At 47.8% G+C, this 24,110-nt stretch overlaps 1 protein-coding gene across 1 annotated transcript in view; it reads right to left on the bottom strand.

Annotated features, from left to right (window-relative positions):
- Positions 1 to 353: 353 nt before the first annotated feature.
- The window catches only part of cntln (centlein, centrosomal protein), a 75,909-nt gene continuing 52,152 nt past the window's right edge, over positions 354 to 24,110 (bottom strand). Inside the window, exons 20-27 of the mRNA XM_076294766.1 lie at positions 23,638 to 23,838; positions 22,494 to 22,591; positions 18,963 to 19,089; positions 18,518 to 18,655; positions 17,617 to 17,802; positions 12,597 to 12,791; positions 11,663 to 11,728; positions 354 to 983 (exon numbers count right to left, since the gene is read on the bottom strand). Coding sequence (XP_076150881.1) covers positions 873 to 983; positions 11,663 to 11,728; positions 12,597 to 12,791; positions 17,617 to 17,802; positions 18,518 to 18,655; positions 18,963 to 19,089; positions 22,494 to 22,591; positions 23,638 to 23,838 — 1,122 coding nt within the window. The 3' untranslated portion in view covers positions 354 to 872. The remainder of the gene's footprint in view (positions 984 to 11,662; positions 11,729 to 12,596; positions 12,792 to 17,616; positions 17,803 to 18,517; positions 18,656 to 18,962; positions 19,090 to 22,493; positions 22,592 to 23,637; positions 23,839 to 24,110) is intronic.

Raw genomic sequence — 24,110 nt, 5'->3', positions numbered from 1 at the left:
GCAACACATTGATGCTTTCGCTACGCTCTGTTTTGAATCGTAATTGTGACAAAATATCCAACCAAATTTCACCTCATGCTCAGCGCTGGCGGCCAGACTTGATGTCCCAACTAATTAGCCTGTGGCAGCTGATCCCAGATCAGTGGGCCAGAGCCAGAGGGAGGCGAGTCTGGACCAGAGAGGAGCGCTCCACGGCGCCATCAGGAGAACACACACAGATCCTGGAGTCCAGGAATACACTAAAGACGCGACAACCGATGATTAACAAAAACATTTTTAATTAAAACATCTAGATCAACAAGAAATAAGTTAAACATTACAGAGAAATAATATCTCTACTGATAAGCTGCTGCTACCATATATGGGGCATGATTTGGTCACAGTCGGCGTTTGAAGAGGCCTTTCTGAATGTCAAAACATCCTGCCCCGACTGGCCAGTAACCTAATACAGTAATACAGTGGCCAGTGTTTCTCCTGTAGTGTGTTGAGTGCGAGTCCTGAGCTCAGAGAGGCCACCCCAACAGCTACACACACACACACGCACACACACACGCGCACACACACACACACACACACACACACACACACACACACACACAGTGTGCACGGACACGGAGTGGACAGAGGGCGGTTAACATCAGGCTAGCAGTGGCCCGCTCCCGGGTAAAATCAAAAAGAAGGAAAAAAGAGAAGAGAGAGGAAGGGAGAGATGGAGAGGTTGAAGGGTTCTTCAAAACACTCCTTCAGCCCTGGCCGTGGCAGCCAAATGGGGCTCCCACTGCGAGGCTGGGCACTCCCAACGTTTGAGGAGGATGATGACAGACCCTCTCGCTCTCTCCCGCGCTTCCTCTCTCTCTCTCTCTCTCCTGCGGTCAGGCTTTTTCGCTGACTGCTGCTTCAAGCGTGGCCAGTTCCTCCGTCAGCACTTTCCTCTCCTTCATCTTGGCCAGCATGGCGTCCATCAGCAGCTCTGCAGAGGGGATCTTTGGGGGGTGGAGGTGGGGCAGAGAGAGAGAGAGAGAGAGAGAGAGAGAGAGAGAGAAAGAGGGATGGTGGGGGGAGAGAGAACAAGAGAGAGAGAGGGAGAGAGTCAGACATGGATGTCAAGATAAGGGAAAAGGCTTGTTGTTTTTTTTCCACCTGGCAGTCTTTCAGAGGTCCTGGTCATGTTGGTGTTTGTGATGACAGGCGGGAGTTAAGACAGGCGAGGGGGTGTGGGGTGTGTGTGTGTGTGTGTGTAGGTGGTAGGGGTGGGAAACTTTGCTGATCTTTACTCACATTTTTTTTTTGGTACAACCATCTTTTTGCGAAGATCAAAACGATAAAATATGCATTGTGGGAATTTCATCATCTTCTTGAAGGAATATGTTATGCGTCTCCTGCTGATGCTTGTGTAAGGTTATTTAACAGCAGTTAGGATCTAAGGCAAGCTCAGGCCACCCACTCAACAGGCAGTGAGGGAGGCTTCCCTGCTCTTAAGCTCTGCACTACAGGCTGGAACATCTTCCCCACATCAGTTCTTAGGGGCGGATCAGGAACCCGCTATACGCCCACAGTGCATTCTCTTGGGTAGAAACAGCACTGATCTAGGAACAGTACTAAGTGACTGTAGCTTGAGCTGAGGCTGAGGGTTGGGAGAGGGATCAGACACAGGCACTTCCTGCAGCACTGCGCTTCATGAACACTGATCAGGTCGGAGCACACTGATCAGGTCGGAGAGCACTGGGCCTGGCTGTGAGTCGGCCGTGTCAACATCTCTAGCAGCAACGAAGACGCCAGGCGTCAGCCACCAGAGAATACGATGGCGGGAGCCGCAGAGAGGGATGTGTGCGTGAAATGTAGCTGTAAGATGGATATGGAGGAGTACCACATGAGGAGAGACAGACAGACAGAGACAGACAGAGAGAGAGAGAGAAAGAGAAAGAAAGAGAAAGAGAGAGAAAGAGAGAGAGAGAGAGAGAGACACTCCTTACATGTTACATCAACAGAAGGACATTGCTAGCGATCAAAGGCAAATAATCTGCTATAAATATTCATACTAACTTTGCAGCTTCGCTTGTTTGTAAGTGTCTTCAGCAGTGTTGTCATTTATATCAAAGTGTCTTGGCTTAGTGCTTTAAGAGGCACAGGAACAAAACAGACAGAAGCTTTGAGAGGGAGAAATAGAAGGAGAGGAAAAAAAGGATGAAAGATGGATACAGATGGAAGAGAAAGAGAATGAGAGAACAAGAGAAAAGGGTGGAGGAGAGCGAGACAGCAGACAGCTCTAAAGAGAGAGAGAGCGAGCGCCAGCCTGGCAGACTGCTACCCAGCGTCCCACCTTCATTAGGGGGAGTGGGGGAACATGGGCTCCCCTAAGGCCGACCGGCTGGGGTATAACACAGTCCCTTTGCTGACTGCATCAAACGCTTCTCCGTGCCGAGTGCTTCACTGCAGATTACACACACACACACACACACACACACACACACACACACACACAGTCAACGCTGCCACACTTACCTACCCAACACACCAGGGAAAACAGGAGTGTGCACACACACACAGCCCCAGTACAACAACCTCAGGCTAATCCATACACAAATACATGAGCCTCGCCACTCAAAGCGCACTAGATACTGCTGATGGCTGGGAGTGCAAAGCCTAATTAGCGATGGCTTGAGACTTAATTATGTCCTTTAACAGGTGTCCAACACACCAGCGCAAGCAGGCCACCGGCCACTGAAAACACAAGCCCAGCAATTAGCCACCCCAATCTGTCAGTGGGAAATGGGCTGAGGTGACCGACAGCACACGGCGGCCGTGCGGTCCAGAGAGAACGAGAGCGCGGTGGACGGCGAGAGCGTTCTGACTGGTCTGCACACGGCACTGCAGAGTCAGACGGACAGGTGCACACAGGCTCCTGCTCAGCCTCAGGAGGATCACTGCACACACAGCATTTGGGCCAATACTCCACTTATGTCTGTGTGCATGTACAGTACATGTGGCACAGTCAGCCTATCAATGAGACACCATTTTTTGCCACCGTATTTATTTATATAAAGAGCAAAGTAATAGTGAAGAGCAAATGAACAGTTTATATATGTGTGTGTGGGTGGGTGTGTGACTGTGTATATGTTAGTGTGTGTGTGTGTCAGTGAGACAGAGAGAGAAAGAGAGAGTGTGTGTATGTGTGTATGTGTGTGTGTGTGTGTGTGTGTGTGTGTGTGTGTGTGTATGTGTGTGTGAGTGTGTGTATGAGTGTGTGTATGTGTGTGTGTGTGTGTATGTGTATGTGTGTGTGTGTGTGTGTGTATGTGTGTGTGAGTGTGTGCTGAGAGTGACTCCAGGTGATGACACAGAGGTGAGTGCGGTTCAGTGCGGCCTGCGGTGTGGTGAGTGCTGCTGGCTCGGCGCTCTCCGCACTAATGGGGCCAGTGGGAGCGCAGAGCCGAGCAGCGATGCAGCCTCCGCGCCATCTGATGGCAGCCCGAGCCAGAGCCCACCTCCACCCCCACCCCCGCCCTCCTCTACTCCCCTCCACCCCCACCCCCCCTCTACTCCCCTCCACCTCCGGGCAGGCCAGACCTGTCCATCCATGGTGTTCCTCCCCCAGCCCCTATGCAGGAGCTTGCCCACGCACCAATCCCTCACTCCACGCTCCGTGAGCGGCTGCTTCAGCCTGGGAGGAGAGGAGTGGGGAGCGGTGGGGGCTGGAGGCGTGATGTACAGGGGCCGTGGACAATGTAAAGGTGTTTTATAGACCAATTAAGTGACACTGGTATTACAGAGCCTGGGGCCAACCTGCAGGCAGTGGCTTTCTGCACTCAAAGCCTGTAGCCCCACTGTGAGTTAGTGACTTTATACACACACACACACACACACGGACGCACGCACGCACACACACACACACACCTAGCTCACTTTTTCCTTTTCCACAGATCGATCGAGCTCCTTTTGCTCTCCCCCAAAAGAGGTACGAGGAGTTTTTTTAAAGGGCCCAATTTGTGCGGCGGGTAAGAGGGGACTGAATGCAAATGGGAGGCAGGAGACTCCGCCGATCCCCCCCCTTCGCATTTAGCGGGAAAGGTCACGGCTGGTGCAGCGAGGGAAACATCATGTATCCATTATCACCGCGTGCGCACGCCAGCCCTTTTTCGGCGCTAACTCCGCCAGCCACACACCTTACCACACTCTTCATTACACTTTAAGCACCTCAAGATGTTGGTGGACAACTGTGGCCGTCGGCAGCGCGTTCCCCACCACATCTCCGACGCTTCCTCTCCATTCGTTGCAAGTGAGAGTATTCTCCAGTGCCTGGCGCTGTTCTTCTGATGAACACTTAAACTCCGGTTACACACGGTGCGTTTTCCCCCCCTGGCGTCACTGCTCTCTTTGTGCGATTTTGTTTGGCGCCCTATCCCCGTGTGCTGACAAAAACCCAACTCCAATCTAGGCCACTTTGGGAAAAACACAGACGCTACTTTCCCTGATCACAGGAGAGGGAAAGAGAGAAAGAGAGAAAGAGAGTAAAAAAAACACTTTTATGATCTTTGATCTTCACACTTTTGTTTTGAAATCAAAGTTATCAAACGAGAACAACAACAAAAAAAAACAAAAAAAAACACAAAAGCACCCAAGACCTACTAAAGTCTGCATTTGATTAGGAGATAATGAACGTGTCACATGCGGGAAAATAAATAATAATATTAATAATAAATAATAATAACAAAAAGAAACAGCACTCAGGTAAGAGCATCAAGCAGACACACCAATCTATTCTTCCAGCGTGTAATTACTCGCCCTGAGCCCAGCATCCTCTCTCCATTCTCTGCTTGGGGCCCCCAGGGGCCCATATGAAAGGGAATTGGACACTTGGGGCCACAGATAGTGTAATTAAAAATCTCTCTCTGGTTTTTTATAAGTTGTTGCTGCTATCAGGTCTGTGCAACCTGAGCTGTGCGTCCTGACCTAAATACACCCCAGATTAAAGGCAGCATACGCACAGGTCTTTGTTCCTTCCGCTTTTCTTCCCTTACTCATTAGGAGTCAATGGGGGGAGACTGAGGGAGGGTTGGGAGAACAATAGACCCAAATTCAGCCCACCTCGGTCCACTCCGTGCACAGGTCTCCTCATCCACGGTTAGAGTTGGGCGCATTTGACTGATGCACTCCACACACGTGGTCACTGTGCGGCCGCTACTCGCTCAAGGGAGCCCGCCGTCCCTTAAAGCTGGTCTGAGACACAAGGTAAGTGGACAGTGAAGACAGCAGGCCAGCGTACCTTTAGGCCTTCAGTGTTCTAGTGTCTTTAGTGTTCTGGAGGAATTCAAGTTTTCATGGGACAGTGTGAGGTACCCACGACAGAAACACATTTAAGATGCTGATCTGAGGTCAGTGGAAGCTGTGCGTATTTGTTTCTGCAGCGCAGATATTCTGCAGCAGAGAAAGGCTGCTCTGTACAGCAGTGGGCCTCTGCCAAATGGCCTCCAGTCCATTCACACGTCACACACCTGCTCTGCTGAATTCACACTACACCTCTGTCTGCCAAGTACACGGGGAAAGTGGCGTGTAATGCATTACTGGGGTGGCCTTGAAGCACAAAAGGCACTTGTATCTCACTCACTCTCTTTTACAAAGGAACACACAAACATGAGCAAAAAAGACAAAAGGAAGTTAGGACGCATGCACCACACACACACAGACACACTCACACACACCCACTGGGAAAGCAGGAACAGTCTCGATCAGCAGCACCAGTGTCCCAGTGACACAGTTCCAGTACAAAGGCTCAGCTTGAGTCACAGAGAGAAAGAGCTGGCATGGCTGATTTAATTAACACAGTCATTAAATGAACTTTAATTACAGGCACACGAGCTCAGCTTTTATTCTCTGTGTTCTCAAGCTCTCTGAGAGGGTATGGTTATGAAGCGTATCACTTACTGAAGTTCTCTCAAATAGCACACACACACACACACACACACACGCACGCACTCTATTCAGAGGGAGAGGAGGAGCGGAAACCAAAACGATGGAAAACTTTTGCAAAAAATCATCTCCTTTGGATTAAGACCCAGAATGGAGCCATTCAGTCTTCAATAGCAAAACCGTTCTCCCCCTTGAGCCCAGTAGCACAGATATATTGCAAAGCAATACACTCCTCTCAGTAAATTGAGGGAATAGGTAGTTGTAAACACACACACACACACACACACACACACACACACACACACACACACACACACACACACGAGAAGTGCCTTAGTTGTTGAGGTATAAAATGGGTGTGTGAGAAATGATCCGGAGGGAGGCAGCGGCGGCATCGGCGTCGGCGCGGTTCATTAAAGCCAGGCGGCAGCAGGCCGACCATCTCCCAGTGTTCATAAAGACCTCTCCATTACAATTTACCTCCCATCAATAATTAGCAGTCCACAAATAAACCCTGGCAATTAAATCAATGGAGCCAGGGGTGTGCGGGCGGGCGTGCGGGCGTGCGGCCTCCCCGAGTCAGAGCGCGTGGCCCAGGCAGGCACTAGAGCAGCGCTGGGGCTCGTTCAGCGCCTGATGGGGGACCGGGGGGGATGGCGCAGCACAACACCATTATTGGACGGCCAGGCGGCCGCTGCTGCTAGCACTGTCCCAGACAGTGACCCTCCAGCGGGAGCCCTTGTGTTTGCTTCATTAAAAGGCAACACTGTACAGACAAAAGGGCAAGGGAGGAGAGAAAGAGAGAAAGACAGATAGATAGACAGAAAGAAAGAAAGAAGGATAGAAAGGGGAAAAAAAATATGGAACAACAAAGAAACAGACATAGACACACAAAACATAAAATAGTTATTACTGGTAATACTAATGTTGTCATTGTAGGCCCCTAATGATACCATTCTAATCGAAGGTCTACAGTATGTTGCTCAGTCACTAGATGACACATTTTGAACACGTCTTATTCTTGGCTTTTTGTTGCATGTGTTTGTACCAGCAATGTCCACTAGGTGGCAATATCATGAATTGCTGAGGAACAGGGCAAAGCCCCACAGTGACAGTAATGTCTTGACTTCACCTAAAACACAACTGCTCACAAAGATCCGCCATTTCTCTGATACACTGCCACTCTTGTCCCTGTTCACTTCACTGTGCCACCAGTCTAAGCTCTTTCCGTAGGCCTACAAATGTGCCGATGTTAAATCAATTCATTAATGAAGTTGAAAAATCTGCTGACATTCTTCACCAAAAAGGGGACAGAGTGAAAGGCTCTATCTCTTTCATCATCGGCTCTTTGTAAAGCAATGACAGCAGAATCCCGGCTCAATCGACTGTGTCTGGAACGGACCTGTGGGCTTTTCTATTATAATTAAAGGCCTTTGATTCATCACTAGGTCTTTCAAAGTTAAGACATACGGCGAAGACATAACGTTTTGCAATGAAACAATTTCGCCGTGAAATCGGAGGTGTACTGAACGACTTAGAAAAATTGACAGTGACAAAGAGTCACAGTATTCCTTCCAAAGCAATTCTGTTCGTACAATTGGACAAAAGTTATTAGTTATCTAAGGGTTCTGAAAAACCCACTTCAGTGGATGAGAGCGTAAAACAGTGTGATGCTGATGGACTGAACTGTTGGAGACCAGTCAATGCCAGCCACAAAATAAACATCTTACTAAATCAACTGAGCTAAATGTAAACCATTCAACACTAGGGCTTTACAATTCATCAATCATTGATTGCCATTTTGATTTTGATTACCATTTCAGCTTTCAATGATAACAAAAACTATTTAATTGAGAAAAAAAAAATATATTTTGCAACATTCTGTTTTACAATGTTTTGGAGGATCCACTTTCTTTTCTTTTTAAAAGTTCAATAAATGCAGAATGTTTCCAAATATCATAAGACTCCACAGTGGCAAGTGGCAAGTGGCACAAGTGGCAAATGAATAAAAGTCCATCAGGATCAAAATGCAAATAAGCGACCACATAACCACAGAACAAAGCTGTCCAAGGGACTCTGTGGTCAATTGGAGTTCAATACAAAATCTATCCAGAGTAATGTAAGCTACAAACGGCAGGCCACACTACAGAATAAGGCAAACCTCCCGAGAGCTCTCTGCGCTGGAACAGGTACAGTGGCAGAGACCCTGCAGCTGCAGCCGAGGGAACTGTGGAGGAGTTGAGGAGCAGACAGACAGCAGTCCAGCCACAAGCCAAGCCAGCCCACCCCCCTCCACTCTCTCCTGAGTGGACTTCACCTGACACTGTTACACACACACACACAGACACCACTTCAACTCCCTGCAACTACATAAAACACCAGCCAGCCAATGTGCACGCACGCACACACACACACGCGCACACACACACACACACACACACACACACACACACACACACACACACACACACACAGACACACAGGCTCTGTTCTCATAGGATATGACACAAATGCCATCCATCACAGAGAGAAAGAGACACACTCTAATGCCCACACACACACACACAGACACACACACACACACAGACAGACGGACGCCGGCCGCTGGAGTGGCGCTGTCGTGTCCTGACACGCGTGGGCTTGTTATGTTGACGTGTGGAGATGTGTGACAGGCGGTGAGCGCTGGGCTGCGCCGGGGCAGTGAGTGATGGCTGGGCTATTGACAGCAGCGCCACTGCAGTAATAAAGTGAAGTCCCACAGGCAGCTCCATTAGGGGCTGACAGGGACAGGAGCCAGCCAGAGCAGTGACAGACCCAAGGAGGCCATCACACACACACACACACGAGACAGCTCAAAAGAAGTTCTGTATCTCTCTTCTCTTACAAACAGATACACAGAATCCAAGCCAGACACCCATGCAACAGTCCAAGCCATGTATGTCTATAACTGTTTTCAGACATGTCCTCCGCACTATATAATGCGGATCTTTGTCAAATGGATGTCTGACCCTTCAGGTGATTCAGATATGATGCTAACATGCGGACAATACAGTATGTGTGAACGACACGGCCGCACATGAACAGAATCTCCGCGTGGTTGAACAGGTTGAACGAGGTTGAACACGCACATGAACAGAATCTCCGCATCTTCTTCGCTTCGTTCAGACATGAGCTTATTTACATAATGTCCGTCGGAAATACTAGGAGGGGAGTAGTGTAAGAGCCGGCTAAGTTCGGAGTTCCAAATGTCTGGTTATGTTGTTCAGATATATGGCTTATCCGCTTGACATCTGCAGAACATGTGGACTAAAGGCCTATTCACACCAAGAACGATAACGATAACGATAACCATAACGATAAAAGCGTTCACACTGAACAACGATAAACAAAGTCTCTCCTTGTGTTAATGAATGTGACATTAAAATACTATGGGTTCTGATTGGCTATTAGCTTTTTATCGTTCTGAAAATCGCTCTGAAAGTGATCCCCAACGATATCGTTCTTCATGTCGTTATCGTTATAGTTTATGTGTGAACGTCGTCATTCATATTAACGAGAACGATATCTATTTATAGTTATCGTTCTTGGTGTGAATAGGCCTTTACACCTATGTCTGAAAGCAGCTTATATTTCTCTTCTCTCCACACACACACTTTCTCTCCATCATTCACTCTGTTTTTAATAGTGAATGACGCTCAGTTGTTGCATGTCCAGGTAGTGTGGCAGCCCTATTAATAGCCAGTTTGTCCTGAGGAGCCAGACGGCGGCAGGAGGTGCAGGCTGCAGTGACAGCTCTAAGTGGCGCCCTGATCCTGAGCGCCCCAGCCTGTGCCAGCGCACCCACACTGCACTCATTACACACGCTTGCATCAGTGACACAACACAAAATCAAAGCCATTACACTTGATTCTGTTTATTACCAGGGAAAGATCAAAATAATACCGAATCACACACACACACACACACAAACACACACACATACCAGTGTTTCCCATACATTGACTAATCTGTGGCGGTGCGCCATGAAATCAAAATCGGCCGCCACAGATTAATATTCTATGTTTAATTTAATTTAATTTAAATTAAATTAAATATAAGATGAAATCCTTGCATTGCCATTGAGCTGTGCTTTTTACGCATGCAGCCTTTCCTTGCCCCGCCCCGCTCTAATTGCTATTAAATCCGCTTAGCATCGTGACCATGCTGCGCAAATTTGTTCAAAACTGCTGCATTGAAGTTAACTCTGCTAAGGTCTTATCACAACATAGTAGGCTACATTGAAGAGACTAAACTAAGTTAAGTTATGCAATCAAGCAGTATCTCAAAGCTAACGTTAGAATACTGTTTGGATGTCGAATTTAGCATGCGTAGCCTACTTACAGCTGCTTGTCAATTTCGTTGAAGGGCTCATTTTATTGATTGACACTGAATGTTTACAAAATCCCGATGTAAATGGAAAAGTGTTTACCAAAATTCAAAAGTGCTTGTCCCAAGGAGAAGTACAACCTTTATTTTACCTATGTAGAAAACGTTATGAATTGCATCCACACATCAGCAGCCTTTTAACTGTGTTACTCACGAACGTCTTATGTGACAGGCACTCAATTAGACCTATACACTACCAATACGATCTTAATACCCCCCCACCCCCACCCCCATTGTCCAAGTCAGCTACCGCCACAAATTTAATCCAATTCTTTGGGAAACACTGCATACTGCAGTAACCCTTTCTCCATCACTCCTTCCCTCAAAAGTCACACCTGCCAACAAACTCCCCTTGATCACACGCAAAGGGACAAGAGCACACGTCCCAGGGGAGCGAGTGTTTATTAACACCAAGATGGGGGTGGGGGGCTGGTGGGGGGTCTCTGCCGGGGGACATGAAAGGGAAGAAAAAGTAGTTCCTGGGTCACCACAGTGGACTGGCGGGGGGGGGGCCCTGGGGACAGGGAGCGGGGGGGGGGGGGGGGGGAGAGGAGCGGAGTGGGTCTCAGCCTTGTCATCCAGAGAGCAGTGTGGGCGCGGGGGCCCAGGAAACGTCGATAGCAGCCAGGCGGCCGAGGCTCTCTGGTGGACCCTCACTCATTCTCCCGGCATCGACAGGAGCGCCAGATCAATACTCAGCTCCCCACTAACAAGCTGCCTCGGGGTGTTGGCCAGGGAGAGAGGGAAGAGGAGCGAGGAAGAGAGAGAGAGAGAGAGGGAGGGAAGAGGAGTGAGAGAGAGGGAAGAGGAGTGAGAGAGAGCGAGACAGGAAGAGAGAGAGGAGTGAGAGAAGGAGAGAGTGAAGATGACGGGAGGAAGGGAAGGAGGGAGAAAGAGAGAGAGAGAGAGAGAGAGAGAGAGAGAGAGAGAGAGAGAGAGGGCAGAATGCCTGATGGCAGCCCAGTGACTCCCGAGCTGCTGCTAGGGAAAAAAAAAGACGATGAAGAGGAAGAGGGAGGAAGGAGCGTGAACACAGCGGGGGGCTAGGGGTCAGAGGTCGCAATGAGAAGACTACTAGTGACAAACACACACACACACACACACACACACACACACACACACACACACACACACACACACACACACACACACACACACACACCATGTATGACAATAGCATAGAGAGAGATCAAAAACTGCAGTGAAAACATGGCAATGCCTTAAATAGATAGCACAACAGAGTAGTTACTATTACCAGTGTGAATGTGTGCACATATGCTTGTGGCACACACACGCATGCACACACACACACACACACACACACACACACCTGGTGCTGGAGGAGTTTATGCATGCACTGCAGCCAGTCCTGCTCCCCACTGCCATCCTCCGCCTCCTGTGATACACAAACAGAAGAGACAAACACAAGGATGAAATATAACCTCTCTGCTTTGTCACACACACACACACACACACACACACACACACATCTCTTTCTACACTAAACACAGTCTGTGTCTCCAAATTACACTTCATAATATTTCAAATCATGACAGCACTAGGCAGATTTTGTGGCGAGCCACAATAAAAAATGCTTTATCTTTCAGCTGAACAATTAAGCCTCCAGCCTGACGGACAGTGGGCAGAGAATTCAACTCTGAGCTGAGAGAGAGAGAGAGAGAGAGAGAGAGAGAGAGAGAGAGAGGAGAAGGAGACACAGAGAAGGAGAGTGGGAACGCTGTAGTGGAGAAATCAACGACATGAAATTGGTGTCAAGCGAGTGTGAGTGAGTGAGTGCGGCACACAGCATTTCCTCCCCGGACGGATGAGAGGAAGTCCCCGGGGAGGCGGGCTGATTGTTTCCTCACGTCCAGGGCCTAATTGACACGCGCTGAAGGCCAGTGATGTACGACAGAGGATGAATGTGGCAGGCAGAGGAAAAACAGCATGTGTGTGTGTGAGAGTGAGTGAGTGTGTGTGTGTGTGAGAGAGTGAGTGAGTGTGTGTGTGTGTGTGATAGTGAGTGAGTGTGTGTGTGTGTGTGAGAGTGAGTGAGTGTGTGTGTGTGTGTGTGGGTGTGAGCACGAGGGACTTGCGATCTACTGAGGCGTTTTATATAATTTGTTCAATTCAAAGTTCAGACCCCATATTCCGAACACAAGTCTTGACAACACAAGTGCTGGAACATGCTATTGATGGCACCATGGTACAGTGTATTCCCATACTCCAGACTCACACAGGCATGTGTGAAGGTGTTGCATCACCTCATCTGTGTCCTGCATGTCCACCAGGTCCCTCTCGCTCATGTTGAGGATGGAGGCTGCGATGGACTGCGCCCGCACCATGGAGCTTTTGGACAGCCGGCCGTCTCCCTGGATGGAGGCCTTCCTCTGCCTCTTCCTCTTCCTCACCTCCCCCTTCACCGCCTGGGCCTCGCGCTCCACCTCACGGGCCAGCGCCTGGGAGACACAGAGAGAGAGAAAGAAGAGAGAGAGAGAGAGAAATGGAAGATGAAAGATTGAAATAAGAAGAACTACCCTGAGACAAATCAGCGTGCATGCACAGGCAGCACGTAAATTATTGAGCGCGCTCCGAACTCCCGCATGTTTTCTGGATGTAGACCTCCCTTGTACGCAGTTCCACCTTACCTCCGCCATGGTGCTTGACACTAAACAGTCAAGCTATGTGCTAAAAGTTTGAAGGCTCTCTGCTGATTTGATGAAAAAATTATGCATAGCACAGAAAAGATGAGGGGAGGAGACAAGAGAGAAGGATAAACTGAACAGGTGAGTGGAGGGAGAGTTGCAAAAGCACTTTCATTTATTTATTTTGGTCTTTGTACGGTGCACACCCATCACAACAGCGCAGCGCAACGCGGGCACTAAATAATTGAGCCACGAGGAGCGTTCAAAATGGCTGCCGTGCGGGCGGTGGGGGGGTTCCAGTCTCGAGCTGGTGGGGCGGGAGCCGCGGCTAAATACAGAGAGACAATTAAATGTTAAAGCTGCCACTGTACATGAGAAAGTCAATAAAGCAAACTCCCCTTTGCTTCATTTTGAGCTTATTGATCGAGGCAATAATCTTCTGCATCATTCCCCCTAAGCCCAGTGAAAATCTGACCTTGGAATGGACAAGTCAGTGGAGAAATCACACACACAAAACACGCGCTCGCACCGCTTATGCTTTGGCGAAGATAAAGCGGGGCTAATCACGAGCGGCTGCCCATGGTGCATTGCTGCGTGGCCCACGCCGCCTGCCCAGACATCTCCATTGATGTTATTTAGTGGCTGCATGCAGGCCCATCACACACATTTAGCAGCAATATCCCTGCTCAGAGGGGACTGAGATATTAAAACAGGGCCTGCAGCACATGGAACGCACCGCGGCCTCGGCTAACAGCGTGAGTGGGTATAAAACACTAATGAACCTCGGCCAGCGACACAACAGTGCTTCTGATGGAGAGATTTAGGGAGCAGAGTACAGAGGAAGTCAGCGATACACCTGCCTCTCTCTCACATGACAGCAACACCAACAGCTTAGCAGATAAATGTGATGTGAAACATCCATACCATTAGAAATGTCTACAGTATGATCCATACCCATTACCCAGGACCAGACAGGATACCACATAGACCAGGAAGTGCTCTGATCACAATGCTTCATGGGCACCTGATTCAGTTCATGAAGGGTATTCATTAAATACATCTGCTAACATTGTTGAATGCATCACATGCTTTACAAACAAGAATTATGAAAGGCAAAAATCCAAAGCAGATTGCTACAATATCTCCCTCTTTTTCTTTCTGAAGATGAAACAAATCCAAACTAGATTCTACATAGTCAAAGCCTGACCAAAGGGGCAGGCAGCATTCATCAAGCACCTTCCAGGGATCCTATTACTTTATTTACAACCTGATAGATATTCCCTGTCACTAGTCAAGGGTTAGATTCAATAGACGTAAACCCACAGCGCAGCGTAATCCGGAAAGAGATGAAGTGAATTTATTACTCATTCCCCCTTCTCCCCATCAGACTGCTGAGAGAGCCAGTTAGCGGCTGGCGGCCAGGAAGAGGGAACGCCGCGCCACTCCAGAGAAGAGCTCTTACCTGCAATCACCCGAGCCAGAGGGCCAATTTAGCCAGGGCCTCCGACAGCAGGGGGATTAGAGCGGAGAGGAGATGGAGAGGAGATGGAGATCAGGAGAGCCAGAGACACGCGGCCACGGCCTTTTAAACCAACACTGCCCGCCTACCTGCCTGCCTGCCTGTCTGCGTGGCACTGAACTGACAAGAGTACCGTACCCGAATGGAGTTTAGGGGGTAAGCCATTTGCAACTATACACAGCTATAAAACTATGCTTAAGGAGCCAAAAGAACCTGCAGACACAAGCTCATTTTCTTTCAAAGTGAGAAGAGAAAATAATCCACCAAGACCCTTGGAATAAATTTAACAGCTAAAAAACTATAACAACAATGAATGAAATGAAATGCAATATCTTGTGAATAGCGAATTGGTTGTGTATTGTAGGTAGTTGCCCAGTGCTGGAATGGCTGGATGTGTATGTGTTAGAGTAAGTGTGAGTTTGTGTGTGTGTTTGCATTTGCATGTGTTGGGGTGGTGGGGGTTGAGGGCACAGCCAGTCTCATCACCAGCACTAATCAATACATGACAAAAGCAGAGCTTCCCGGGACCAGCAGGCCACCAATCAGGTAGCCCGGAGCGCCTCGCAGGGATCACAGGCGTTGGGGGAGAACGCGCGCTCAGATCCGGCCCAACATGCGGGGTTATGGGAATGCAGCTATAGCCTCAGTTCTGGGAGACGCAGCGAAACGGAGCAGAGCCCTCAGCAGATGAGCCCCCCCCCTCCCCCCCTCACACATATGACATTACACACAACATGCTCCAATTTAACGTTAGCAGTATTAACTGTAAGGGTTTCAACAGAGTGGGTGCAAAAATAAATGTAGGAAAAATACTAATACTACTAATAATCAGTGAATTTTATAAAATCATAAATGGATGCAAAACCAAGCGTCAATTTAATTACAAAACACTGTCTCTCACAGTGACACAGGGATTAAAGTGAAAAAAAATCGTTTGACTGAACTTTTTTCAGGCCATAAGTCATACGTTGTTCATATCTACCTATAGAGATAGCACCCCTTTTGCGGTCGCGACCTATTGGTTTTTATTGTACAAAAAGATGCAAACAGCAAAGTAAAGGGAGTATTCGCTTATTCAAACAGCGGCCATTGTTTAAACCAAAACGAGGCTACAGGGTACACTTACTATATAATTAATGCCACCTACAGGTGAATGCATAGAACATAACAATCCTATGGTTTGTGTACCCTGTAGCCTCGTTTTAGCCGCCAATGGCCGCCATGTGAATAAGGCGAATTGAGAGTGTTCTTGATTGAGATTGAGTTTTCCTGATGAACAAAAATATATTTTAGTACCATCCCTGACCATTGCTGATTAGCCATTGCTGTTCTTTTCTACTGCAGCAATATTGTAGAAAGGCTTTAACACACTCTTATTTAATTATTTCAGGCCAAAAGTGTTTAAAGGGGAGATTTTTTTCTTGTTAATATGCAATTCAACACCAAGTAAAATCTATAAAATCAAGTTTGCAAGACTTCCCATTTCCTCATCAAAGTAACAAATCAGAACATTCTAGATATTGTTCATATTTCCATTTGTTGCCTCATCCGCATTTAATGATAACATGGTAATTTTGAGTTTTACAGACAACTCAGTTTTCCAATGAGCAGCAATACTGTGTGTGCTCATGCAGGAGGTCTGCGCATTTGTAACGACAATCTGGAGACGGCGCTTTTGTCTTCAGCAACAGATTGTATAAGGTTGACAAGAGGTTGCGATATGGTTAAGGACAGGTCGTGTTGCGCTATGAAAGAACATGCGTAGCCTACTTTGTAAACGTAAAAACGGTCAGCCATAGATAAACGTAGCCTACCTCTGTCGTGGTGGCTAGTTGCACCAGGTAGGGAAGATGTCCTGAAGTGCACGAACGTTAACCTTATGGCGGTCTTCTGATTGGTGGCGTGCTAAAACGTTTTCCTATTGCATCCATAAACAATTTTCTTGCAGCGAACCGCGCAAAAGCAAACTCCTGGCACTTTAATTTCTTTACACCATGGCTTGTTAGTTCTCCCCCGTTTCCAACAGCTGCCCATCTGCATTTATTTTTTAACTTTTGACACCTGCCTTCCTTTAGCAACAATGCATCCATGACAGCTAGTGGCCTTGCCAAATAGACGCACACAAATCATGACGCTAATATGCGAGGTTCTGGTAGGCCCACTGGTTATGGTTTTGTGCTATAAATTAATATTTTATAGCAAAGTTTTAATTTGACTATTTTAATTGTATGGTTATTTTTTGTCAACATACACTCACAACCTATTGTCGTTAAAAGTGAGGCCTAAGCAAAATAGCCTACAAGGCTGTCTGTGCGTCACAAACACGACTGACCCCCTTACTCGACACGCTCAGTCAAAACCTTCCGTCGCAAATTGTGAAAAACATTGTTGTATGTCATAACAGACGGGATAATAAATTGCATAGGCTACGGTTTATATTGCGTCGCTTTACACATAATGTTAGTTGCATTGATTAAAAACTGTAACAATAATAGTAGCCTACATCGGGTGGCATAGCAGGCTATCTGTTCAAGTCATAGGTGACACCCAAAATAAATGACCTCCCCTGACAAGAGTTCGCGATAGTAAGTGTCTACATTGATGCACGGAAAGAACACAGCCTCCGAATTCGCACATAGAGCTCACAATATCATATCCAAAAAAGTTAAACGGATTGGCCAACCTCATCAGCGGTCTCGATTGTGTCACTATAATCCAACTATTAGACCGTTATAGTCCTCCATACGTGTTCTTTTTTTTAAGCAAACGCCCGAGACAAGTGTGTAGCTACAACATACAAAGCGAAACTCATGGCTGACGTAGGCCGTATAGGACGTATCTTCTTGAGCGGTCACCGATTGAGACACAGAAAGTTCTCAAGAACACTATTAGGTCTTTAAACATTTACCTAATATTTGTAGTTGCCTTAAAAAAGGAAAAGCAAAGGTGACAGTCCCCCCCCCCTCCTATTTTTTTTCTCATCGGATCTGCATCGATCTCAAATATGACATTTCTAAAATCAAATTGACGGAAATCCGTCCTATGAGGGAGAACTTTAATCCTTGCACAGTGACCAGGTGACCATTAGCCAGGCGGACTGTGCCCGCTCTGTGCTGCTACCTGGATGAAGGTGTGCAGCTGTTGCAGCTGGGCGCTGGCCAGACTGAGCTTCCTGTTGGCGCCCTCCAGGGCCTGCGTGCTCTGCTGGGTCAGACCGTGCATCTGCCGGGACGCCGCGTCCTGCAGCTCCGCCATGGCCTTCTCACTCTCCGCAACACGCGCCAGCAGAGACTGCAGCTTCTGATCCTGCACACGCAAAACCACACACACGCACATACACACACATAAACACACACGCACATACACACACATACACACACACGCACATACACACACATACACACACACGCACATACACACACACGCACACACACACATACACACACATACACACACACGCACATACACGCACATACACACACACGCACACACACATACACACACGCACACACACACATACACACACACATACACGCACACACACATACACACACGCACACACACACATACACACACACATACACACACACGCACACACACACATACACACACATACACGCACACGCACATACACACACATACACACACACATACACACACACGCACACACACATACACACACGCACACACACACATACACATACACATACACACACACGCACACGCACACGCACATACACACACGCATATACACACACATACACACACTCACGCGCGCACGCACGCACACACACACACACACACAAACAAACACACAGGCACGCACACACGGGCATGGACACACACAACAAAAGAATGGTAACAGCATAAAAACACACACAACAAAAGAATGGTAACAGCATAAATCAAGAGGATACTTGATCTCAGTAGACCAGTAGACTTCATGGACTGCACACACAGCCTAGTGTAATAAGTGATTGGTGTGCTGTGCGGAATATTAGTTGTCTGTGGGTCCTCTGACCTTCTTCTGCAGGTCCTCCTGGAGCTTGAGGCTGGACGCCTCATGCTGGCCCTTCTCTGTAGTGGCCACACTCAGCCTGCGCTTCAGGGAGTCCACAAAGGCCTTCCTGTTGGACGCCTCCTCTGATAACGTCTTCACCTGGCCAGAGAGAGCACAAATGCACTGTATGACCACAGAGTATTTTTTTCACAAAGAGCAGGAATAATGAGATGGAGAAAATCACTGTAGGTCCTGTGCAGGAATGTATAGTACAGAGTAGTGATTGTAAGTAGTAAGGTACATATCAATCAGATGATAGAACAACAAAAACAAATCTCTTCATGCCTACAGATTTCTTTCAGCCAATTTTAGGTCCAATATTGTGTGTGTGTGTGTGTGTGTGTGTGTGTGTGTGACAGACCTGTGTGTGTGTGTGTGTGTGTGTGTGTGTGTGTGTGTGACAGACCTTTCTTTCCAGCTCCTCCAGCTGGCCCTTGAGGCTCCTCTCGGTCTCCTGGAAGAACTTCAGGCGGGTCTTCAGGTCCTCCACCAGCTGCTTCTTCATGCCCACAGCCCTCTCGGAGTGACCCAGCCTGGACATCACGTGCACACAGAACAACGCACACCTTTACACCTGCAGCGCTTTCTGATTCTTTTTTTCCATAATGTACTCTTCAGCTGCGTTTTATTCATGAAAGGTGCAACATAAATAAGTGAAGTGATGATTAAATGATGATCATATTGATACCCCACCGTGTACTCTTGAATGCTGTTTTTATGACTTGCTCCTTGGCTACCTGATGCGAGTGTTAATAAGAATGACATTAGAGTAAAGACAGCAGACTCCAGATCAGTTAGTGGATGAGGGCTATAACAAAGCCAACTAGTTCTCCAAACTACAACTCCTCTGCAAGGTTTCAAGGCTACAGGCAGGTGGAATTCCAATGAACAACTTGCACCCAGAACACCAGGAGAAGTGCGCAACAGCACACTCACTGATGCAATGTGTAACATCAGTCCCCATTATTACTGATTTATTACCATGTAACAAGCTCATCACCCAGGACAAGGAGAAACCTCCAGCACAAGCTGGCCTGTTCAATAAGGGGCCCATGTTTATAACCTCGCAACACTGTGGCATGAATGATCAAGTATAGCATTCTTAGCACCAATCTAGGACTGCCAGCTTGGCTAGTAAACACGTGGATGCACTAATACTTGGCCTGCAATTAATCCATGAATCAATTAAGTATCCACTATAAAATGAATTCATCCGTCAAACGGTTCCTGTAATTCCTTTCACTATTTTCTGACATTTTATCGATCAAACAACTTATTGAAAAAATAACCGTCAGATTAACTGACTACACAAATAATCATTATTTGCAGCCCTAACTAATACACAACTAGACAATATAATAAATATATAGTCATACATAACAAATACAATACAATCTACGTCATACAGTACGTAGTTAGTCTATATGAGTTCCTGCTGAAGTGTGTTGATGTGCGTGTGCTGCTGCAGTGCTGTCCACTGGCGGTGAGTGGCTCCTGGACTGAGTGCTCTCTCTAAGTAAATGTCCTGGTGTCCCCTGGCAGTGCGGCGCAGCCCCAGCCTTAACACACTGGAGTCGGCCATGGAAACGGGAGCAAGCACTTCTTATTGGAGTGACATTAAATGAAATGAGTGAGTCCAGCCTGGGGACGGAGGCCGCTGTTACCCAGAGGACTGGACCATTAATGAGAGACAGCCCATATTGACCCTTCCCAGGGAGGCAGGGCCTGTCCGTCTGCCTGCACTATTGACACATCGCTAGAGCAATACTCTCCTCTCAATCTCACTCCGCTTGGCCTCCCCCTTTCCTCCCACCGCCACCTGATAAGCCTCCAACATACTAATGGCAATTAACTTGCTAACGTCAAATTTGGGATTTTTGTCCTGAACACTGCCGGTGCTCAGAAACGTGCACACCGTCTCATACACAAACACACACAAACACAAACACAAACACACACAAACACACACAAACACACAAACAAACAAATAAATAAAAAAGAATGGATGAAGACGAATACAGGATGCAGTGCTGCAGTGCTGAGACAGGGAGGGCGCGAGAAAGAGAGGGAGAGAGAAACCAAGGGAAGGAGGGAGAGAGGGAGAAAGGGAGAAAGGGAGCGAGAGAAAAAGAGAGAGAGGAAGAGCGTCATCTGTATTTATGAGGGCTAGGGGTGGGGTGGGGTAGGGGGGGGGTGGAGATCTCGACCCGAGCATTCAAATTGCTCAAACAATTGTGTTTTGAAAGAGCGTGCTAGTCGCAGCCTTTTGTCTGAGTGCAGGGGCTGGATTAGGCACGAGCAGCATGTGTGGAGCATAATACTGTTGTAAGTGCCTGCGCAGTGGAGGACGAGGGGTGAGATACAAAAAGAGAGAGAGAGAGAGAGAGAGAGAGAGGGAAAACACAAAAACAAAAGAGATTTAAACATGTATGGACCTGATAGGCAACAGGCTGCAGATGAAAGCCTGGGCGTCATGAATAAGGCAGGGCTCTGGGAGCCGGATATTGACTGAGGACACGGTAGTGTTCTTTGAAATTCAGGTTTTTTTTTTTCCTTCCCCCTCTCCCTTCTCTCCCTCTTTTTTTGTATCTGAAGGCAGAGCGGGGCATGGCCCCCTCAGCGCACGCCAATGCATTTTTTACAGCAGTCTAGACATGCCTTTCATTCGAACGAGTGGCAGCCACTGTTGGCAGCCGTGGCGGGTTCGTGGCACGGGCTCGGGTGGCAGCCGCAGATTCACACGGCCGTTTGGGCCACTTGAAGGGGGACATGGGGCGGCGGAGCGGAGCCATCTGCCCCTCTGTGATCTGCACCGCTGCTTTAGTCAGAGAGCAAAGACACACACGCACACACACACACACACACACACACACACACACACACACACACACACACACACACGCACTCACACATCCGCCGCTGCAGAGAGTGAACTGCATGCTGCTGAGGGTGAGAGGAAGTCAGAGAGGAAGAGAAAGAAAAAGAAGTGATTGGGAAGGAGGGCAGGAGAGGAGAGGAGGAGGGAGAGAGAGAGGGAGAGGGGGAGGGAGAGGGGGAGAGAGAGGGAGAGAGAGAGGGAGAGGAGAGGAGGAGGGACAGAGAGAGGGAGAGGGGGTGTATAACAAGCTGACAAGAAAACAAGACAGGAGAAGCAATGCGCTCAAGGCCACTTCTTTCAAAAGAAAAGAAGAAACCGAGAACATGGTGGCATCACATACTGTAGTACGTGACTGGCAGTGCAGAGCCATTAGATGAGTGAGTTTGTGTGTGTGTGTGTGTGTGTGTGTGTGTGTGTGTGTGTGTGTGTGTGTGTGTGTGTGTGTTGATCTCTCTCCTCTTTGCAGCAAAGATCCAATCAATAACTTCCTCTAAGACCTATACCTCATCACTCTAATCTCAGCTTGTGCACACACAAGTGCGCGCACACACACACACGCACACACACACACAGCTCAGGCACCTGTATAAGGGTATCATCACACAAAGCCCCCTCGGGCAATGATGACACCATTAGAGGCACACTGTATAAAGGTTTATAGAAGTGTGCGTGTGTGTGTGTGTGTGTGTGTGTGAGAGAGAGCATGGAGCAGAATGATTGCAACCAGCAAAGAACTACCACATGGTGGAATCAGACATTGCAGATGATGCTAAGGAAGTCCCAGAAGGAGAAAGTGTCTCACTTTCTCTCTCTGTGTGTGTGTGTGTGTGTGTGTGTGTGTAATGGAGGGGGATGGGGTGAGGGGTGGGATGGGGTGGGGGGTGCGGGTGCGGGCAAATGAAGAAAAGAACAAACGAGTGCAATACAAGAACACAGAAGCCAGATGAGATGGATAAAGATGGAGGGAAGCCATAGAGAACATATGAAAGACAACAGAAAAGCAGATGGGTAAAGGAGTGAGAATGAAAGAGGTAGAATAAAAAAGGAGTGGGCCCTCACTTCTCCTGCAGCTCTCGGAGGCGTTGGTCCTTCTCGCCGAGCTCGGCTTTCAAGCTCTTGCTGGCGGCCGTGTGTTTGGTGACCTCGTTACTGGCGTTCTTAAGGACAGAGGGGAATATGCTGATTAAAGCCCATTCACACAATAAAGACAAAGCACACGCTCTAATGTCCAGCACAAAGGGTCTCCACGCAGGCCTGAGAGTTCAAGCGCATTAATGACTTCACAGCAGCGCAGCTCCACAAGGCTACATAAGTACATCTGACTCATGCACTCAAACTGGTTAGCCTACTTAGTGCAGTACAACAAGGAAGGACTTTGCATGAGCTACAAAAAGTAAAAGCGTCTCTCAAGCGACTTCACAGTCTCTGGAATTCTCTCTCTCCCTACACACTGACACGCACACATAAACACACGCTGGCATACACGGAGATTCGCTGACACACACAGACAGACACACACTGATGTGCGAGTAGCATCCCCTGATGGCTGTAAATGACAGGCGGGGGGGTGGCAGGGTGCTTGTGATCATCCCGATGATGGAAATTTGTGTGTGCACCTTGCCTTTGGTTGAAAGGAGCTCTTCTCTCCTGAGTAAGCTAGAGGGCTTCTGACAGCCCATCACACACACACACACACACACACACACACACACACACACACACACACAGCTGCGGAGGTGACTCTCTCCTTCCTAAACGACACATGCAATAAGGCACTAGGGCTGTGAACAAAGCCTCATCACCATATGCCTCTGATTTAGAGTAAACTGGTGACGCTCCCTGCTACAAGCTGCTCTTTTAATCCTTGACGCCAGTCATGCTTAGATGTCACTGTCAGATACAGAACTAAATTCTGTCGAAAATGTACTAGTAAAAATATAAATAAATAATAAAATAGGATAAAATGAAATCTTCAATGATATGAATTGAATGAAATGAAAAATGAATTCAAAGTTTGACAGCTTTTATATCAAAATATATATTTGCCCTACAAGATAGCTCTAAAGCTCTAAATATTAATTTCTGTAGTGAAGAACTGGTAATAATCAATGCAAATATTTAAAAACAACATTTCTGACTTAAGCAGGGGTACATGTTGTTGAACGCTCTGCAGATAACAGGGGCTAGGGAGGCCTGTTCTCACCTTGAGTTTGGTCTGGAGCTGTCTGACCTCCGCCTCCAGCTGCTTGAGGGCAGGGCCACTGGGGTCGGGGGCCGGAGCCGGCTGGACTGGAGGGGCCGGTGGTGGTGGTGGGAGCTGGACCTGCACACGCCTCCACTGCTCCAGCTCCATCTCCAGAACCTTCTTTTGCTGCTCCACGCCAGTTAGTTCAGTGCTTAGCTTCTGCTCACACACACACACACACACACACACACACAAACAAACGCACACACAAACGGTAAATATTCTGTACCTGTATATACATTTTGTTTAGTGTAAATTGTATTCCATTTATACCATATTCAACTATTTTTTGCAGGCAGCCACATCTGGCATTTCCTAAATCTCATGTACACCTCTTTGCACATGGTGATACCGTAAGTAAGGACTGAAAAAATAAAACGGACTGCAGTATGACAGGTACAGAAAGAGGGAAAAAGACTAGCGGTTCGTCC

This window comes from Alosa pseudoharengus, unplaced genomic scaffold, assembly GCF_046254945.1.
Source record: "Alosa pseudoharengus isolate Yale_2024_CS ecotype anadromous, Long Island Sound unplaced genomic scaffold, YU_APseudo_1.1 YU_APseudo_1.1_scf_2, whole genome shotgun sequence".
Classification (NCBI taxonomy): Eukaryota; Metazoa; Chordata; class Actinopteri; order Clupeiformes; family Clupeidae; genus Alosa; species Alosa pseudoharengus.
The sequence above is the reverse complement of the archived record's forward strand: the minus strand, read 5'-3'. Positions and strand labels throughout refer to the sequence as shown.